Raw genomic sequence first — 6,000 nt, 5'->3', positions numbered from 1 at the left:
CATTTGTCTGAAATGGTGTAGGGTTTCCTGCTTGAGCATTGGGTTGGACTAGAAGACCTCTAGGGTCCCTCCCAACTCTGTCATTCTGTTATTCTGTCTGTTACAAAAGAGCAGGCATTGAGGCACTCTAGGGAAGAAACAGATGCTTCTCATTTTTATTTATTTTACAATGCTGATCACTCAGCCCAATCGAAATGACCCTGTGCAGCATATACAATTCCAATTTTTGTACATTCCCACCCAAAACAATTAACAACAATCCAACAAATACATAGGAAAAAACAACAAAAATAAACATAAAATAGGAATGGCCCCCAAATTAAAACTCCTTTCCTTACCCAAGAGAGTCCTCACAACATTCTAATCCCCACAGTCTCATTAACAGATTTTGCAAAGCCAGAAGGTAAACATTGCACCCAAGATATTTCCTTGGTGATTTGTTCAAAATATATATATATATATATATATATATATATATATATATATATATATATATATATATATATATATCTTGTCACATTGCTGCTCAAAGCACGAAGCTGAAAACACCAGCCTGAAGATGACGAATGGGACTTTGTCGAAACGTTGCCAAGATACTTCCAATTTTAGGGTATTTGTATATATATGCAGGAAGTTTTTTAGACAGATGTCTAATTGATTACACCTTGACATTTTTTAACTGCTATACTGCAGTTTTACTTTTTTTTTTTACAATCTCTTTTGCCTTGCAGCCCCCAACTAGGGGCATTAAGCAGGCTCAAGTCGCAACTGCGAAACATTACAAATCGGATATATATATATATATATATATATATATATATATATATATATATATATCCATATTTCTTTTTCTGACAAAGAATTAAAGAATTAAATTGGAGACTAAGATGGCCATCTCCCAATTTAATTCTTTAATTCTTTGTCAGAAAAAGAAATTTGGATTTGTAATGTTTCGCAGTTGCGACTTGAGCCTGCTTAACGCCCCTAGTTGGGGGCTGCAAGGCAAAAGAGATTGTAAAAAGTAAAACTGCAGTATAGCAGTTAAAAAATGTCAAGGTGTAATCAATTAGACATCTGTCTGAAAAACATCCTGCATATACTCCCTTGACTCAGCTGGCAAAGAGGGAGGAGAGCCTGTGGCTTGGTGGTTAAATCACTGCCTAGTATGTAAACTGCCCAGGTTCGAATCCCATAAAGGGTGTGGCTAACTGAAGAGAGCAGAATGAGCTCAAAATGGCCATCTTAGTCTCCCAATTTAATTATTTAATTTAATTAAAATAATTAATTTAATTATTTAATTTAATTATTTAATTTAATTATCTGCTACCCCAGATAAAAAGGGAGGGAGAGAGAGATTCATTGAATGAGTGAAGAAATTGGAGCTCTGCAGCACATCATTCCTTCAGAAATGCTGAAGCTGGCATGAGGCGATGGGCACGTGTGCCTTCCAACCATTTTCATGAGTCCATCATTATGCCAGTGTAATTTTTTTCCCTACTCCTTCTCTTCCTTCTTGTCAGCAATGCTGTAGTAATATGTGCGGATCAGTGTCTCCACAGCAGCAAAATTTGGGCGCTCTTCCCATCTGGGGACAAGAAAGTAGACATGTCAGAAATAAGGGGGAAATGATCTTGTCTGAATGACACACCTACATACATTGCAAAGTTCCATCCCCCAAAGAAATCTCATCTCTAGAATGGAGGCATTTGCAACTATGGACAAAATGTCAAGAAATGACAGTTGATAGTTACAACCATCCACCTCCATGCCCAGCAACACTTCCAGGTTTCAAACTTTTGCAAAATCATAGGGAGAATCATGTTCCCAAAGACAAAGACTGCAACAGAAAAGCATGAGGAGTCCTTGGTGCACTCTGAGCTTGGTTATTTTCTTGCAGATGTTCCATTATCAAACTAGTTAACATCATCCATTACCCACTTTGGTAATGAAACATCTGCAAGAAAACAACCAAGCTCAGAGAACACCAAGCACTCTTTATTTTGCCTTTGAGCTACAAATATGCTCCTTTATCGATTCAGAAAAGTATGCTTTCTGAGTCTGGAAATATGATCCTCCTTGACCGATAGACTCAGCCTGCCTCTACTGCCAAACTGAAAGAGAAGTGGATGGTCTCGCCTTACTTGTACGTCCAACATTGATTCATCAGCTTATACATCTCTGGCGGACAGCTGGATGGACAGTCCATACGCTTCCCTTCCTCAAGGAATGCCATGACTTCGGGTCCTTTCATTCTCTAGAAGGGGAGAAAGAGATTGGTTAATAAAGTTGAACATCTGTTTTGGTAAAACGCTAGTGTCAGCCCCACTAAGTGGACCAGATCATGAAATCAAGTGCACAAGAAAGCGAAAACTACTTTGACTGAAACCGGCTATCATAAGAGTTTTGCAAGGCTGATCGTGCTAGGCCTCCTTCTCCTTCTTACACTCTTGTGAATTAGGGAGATGTTGCTCTGAACTGTTCACTAATGTTTTCTGGCTGTTGTGGACTTTTTAAAAAAATGCTTTGGCTCCTTTTGCCTGTGCAATATTTCCATCAAAGTCATCTTCCTTACTCTACAACAGAGGTTCTCAACCTTGGCAACTTTAAGACTTGTGGACTTCAACTCCCAGAATTCCTCAGCCAGCAAAGCTCTAAAGCTTAATTCCCTTCCATTGCATTAAGGAATTGGCTGAGGAATTCTGGGAGTTGAAGTCCACAAGTCTTAAAGTTGCCAAGGTTGAGAACCCCTGCTCTACAAGGAGCGACAAAACCCAAAACAAGCCAGAGGTCTCCTACTTCCTTGACCTTCCAGAAGGCTATGAAAACCTGGCTCTTCCCCTGGTGCTGGGCCAGGATGGGAGTTGAGCCCAACACATGTGCATCTGGTGTTAAACTGTTTTGGTGTTTTGGTTGTCTTTTAGAAAGGGTCTGTTTCTTTCTTCTTTTTTTTTGTAAATTTTTTTTTATTTTCAATTTTACATTACATCATAAAAAATACTTCAGATAAAGAGTAAAATAAATTTATACACACAACTTTCGGTATTGCTCACCCATTTTCCTCCAAACCGCATCCACCCTCTAACCTCTTCTCTCACTTCTCTCTTTCCCTCTTCTTCTTCACTCTCCCCCTCTCCTCCTTCTCCTCAACCTTCCTACTTACTTCTCCCCTGCCTCCTATCCTCTCATTCCGGATGCAGTCCAGGAGAAATGCCCGAGCAATTCCTCTCTCCAAAATAAAACATAATATTATATAAATGAAACTATTTCTACTTATCTGAGCTATTTAACCTTCAAGCCATCCTCCCCCCCTCCCCCCTCCCCTCCATTTCCCAGAGCCAAGTACAGGGTTATACAAACATATTAAACATAATCTATTTAAGTTTACTAATTATACAATAACCAAAATCATATTAACCCTTAACTCTCTTCAAACTTTAACATCATAATTTTATAAACAATCCATTATTCATAAAATAAATGAAACTTTGTAGTTCCATATTTCTTCTGAACATATTCTATCCATCTTCTCCATACAGAAACATATCTCTTTTGTGAATGGTCCTTTAAATAAGCAGAAATTTTAGCCATTTCTGCTAAATTAGAAACCTTAAATACCCATTCTTCTAAAGAAGGCAGAGAGTCTTTCTTCCAATATTGACCCACCAAGAAAGGGTCTGTTTCTTGATGTTATACGGGTTGGGTTGGGTTAGCTTCCCAGGTTTATATTGTGTAAGATGGGCATCTTTTAAATAAGCAAACACACAAAACCTCATGATCAATTCAGCTTCCTACTTTCTAAGTTCTTTAGAGACATCAGGACTCTTGGCAATACCTTCCTTGATGCTCACCAGATTGCCCACCCCACCCAACCCTTTATCTAAAGATTATTTTAATATTAAAAGTAATTAAGTGGAAGCTAACATGCCACAAAGCAAGCTTTATATTTAAGTAAAACCTTTATATCTGCCATCACCTCTGAGCCCATAGAGAGCCAGCTTGGGCTAGTAGTTCAAGCACCAGGCTAGAAAGCAGGAGAGCACGAGTTCAAGTCCTACCATAGCCATGAAGTTAGCTGGGTGACTTAGGGCCAGTCACTCTCACTAAACCCAAGCCACCTCACAGGGTTGTTGTTGTGGGAAAAATAAGAGGAGGAAGGTGTGCTGGATATGTTTTCCGCTTTGAGTTATTTGTAAAAATAATAAAAGTAGGATACAAATAAATAGCAATCTCAAAGCTTTTCTTAGAAAATAAAATGATGAAATCAGGTGCTTTGGCTGGAAAGGTTTTTTGTGTTTAACCAACACTATTTTCATCTCCGGTCTTCAGAAGACACTTAATAAAGCTTTCATATGAGGAAAATAATTTTGGCTGAATCCTGTTTACAAAAACCTGGAGCCAATTGCACACATCCAGAAGTAGATTCCAATTCAGAGGCACCCATGGGCTAGTCTAGGGGTAGGCAACCTTGGCTCTTTTATGACTCGTGGACTTCAATTCCCAGAATTCCTGAGCCAGCATGGCTCAGCTTGGAAATCTCTCCCTTCCCCTCAGCATGGCTGGCTCAGGAATTCTGGGAGTTGAAGTCCACGAGTCATAAAAGAGTCAAGTTGCCTATCCCTGGGCTAGTCAAAAGTCAAAATGTATTTACCAAAATAAAGCAATAAAAATACAATTAAAAAATAAAAAAAATACAAAATTCATTTAAGGTGGCCTCCCAACCGTACAATAGCAGCCCCATTCTTAAAACTGTGTGATCACAGCACCATCTTAACTTTTTTGAACCCTCCCTAGTAAACACCCATATTCACCTTGTAGGGTTTCTGGCCATAAGAAAAGGCCTCCCACATAGTCACCCCATAACTCCAGACATCACTCTTGCTTGAAAACTTCCGAAACAGGATGCATTCTGGCGCATACCACTTCAAAGGCCACTTCCCAGTGGTTTTGGCCTGTGGGCAAGGACAGAATAGAAATTTCTCCAGTAAAAATTCTTTGGATGAGATAAATTATTTGAGAAGACCAAGTAAGTAGTCCTTGACTTACCACCACAACGGAACCCAAGATTTTTGTTGCTAAGCGAGAGAGTTGTTAAGTGAGTTTCACCCTGTTTTACAACCTTTTTGCCACAGATGTTAATTGAATCACTGCAATTGTTAAGTTAGAAACACAGGTGTTAAGTGAATCTGGCTTCCCCATTTGCTCTGCTTGTCTGAAGGTTGCAAAAGGTGATCACATGACCCAAGGACACCACAACAGTCATAAATATCAACCAATTGCCAAGCATCCCAATTTTGATCATGTGAGCATGGGGATGCTGTAACAGTCGTAAGTGTGAACTTTGAACGGTCACTAAACAAATGGTTATAAGTTGAGGACTATCTGTACAAGCACATATTTATTTTTCCTGAAATACAAAATGATGGAGGGAAAGTGATATAGTCTCCTTTGCAACTCTTGAAATTCTCCTAAATTTTCGATACCTGTATAAGCAGCTTTATCTTAAAGGTCATAAAAGATATCCATCATAGATTTCTATCTAGATGGATTTTTGATATTCAGTAGAACAGACTCTGCTGTGGCACCCACACAGGCAAGTGCACTTAACAGAGTTTACCAATTCATTTGCTTATTTATTTATGTGTATAATGATCAAATTCAATAGATCAGAATATTTTCCTGATAATGTAGACAAAAAACAAACTCCCAAACAAATAATATTTAAAATTGATCCGCATCCTGAAATTTAAGATTTTAAGTTTCTATAGCCCAGTGATGGCGAACCTTTTAGAGACTGAGTGCCCAAATCGCAACCCAAAACCCATTTATTTATCGCAAAGTGCCAGGGCCACATCAGCATTGTGGTGCACTGGGGGGGGGGGCAGGGAGGCGCCTCTGAGTGCCGCCTCTGGCACACAAAAACCAGGGGTGCAAAAATGGGCCACCGTGCTGCAAAGTGCAAAAATGGCCACTGCCACACCGTGGGGTGCAGATACAAGGTGC

The 6,000-nt window shown here is 39.3% G+C and overlaps 1 protein-coding gene across 2 annotated transcripts in view; it reads right to left on the bottom strand.

Annotated features, from left to right (window-relative positions):
- Positions 1 to 1,235: 1,235 nt before the first annotated feature.
- LOC120301354 (tyrosine-protein kinase ZAP-70) overlaps positions 1,236 to 6,000 on the bottom strand; it is a 54,145-nt gene continuing 49,380 nt past the window's right edge. For both annotated transcript variants that reach the window (XM_039328477.1, XM_039328478.1), the window contains 3 exons: positions 4,809 to 4,949; positions 2,142 to 2,254; positions 1,236 to 1,585 (listed from right to left, as the gene is read on the bottom strand). In XM_039328477.1, coding sequence (XP_039184411.1) covers positions 1,495 to 1,585; positions 2,142 to 2,254; positions 4,809 to 4,949 — 345 coding nt within the window. In that variant the 3' untranslated portion in view covers positions 1,236 to 1,494. The remainder of the gene's footprint in view (positions 1,586 to 2,141; positions 2,255 to 4,808; positions 4,950 to 6,000) is intronic.

Source organism: Crotalus tigris, unplaced genomic scaffold, assembly GCF_016545835.1.
Source record: "Crotalus tigris isolate CLP2741 ecotype Arizona unplaced genomic scaffold, ASM1654583v1 scf7180000024379.1109085, whole genome shotgun sequence".
Lineage (NCBI taxonomy): Eukaryota > Metazoa > Chordata > Lepidosauria > Squamata > Viperidae > Crotalus > Crotalus tigris.
Note: the sequence above shows the minus strand (reverse complement) of the source record. Positions and strands in the feature narration are given on the sequence as shown.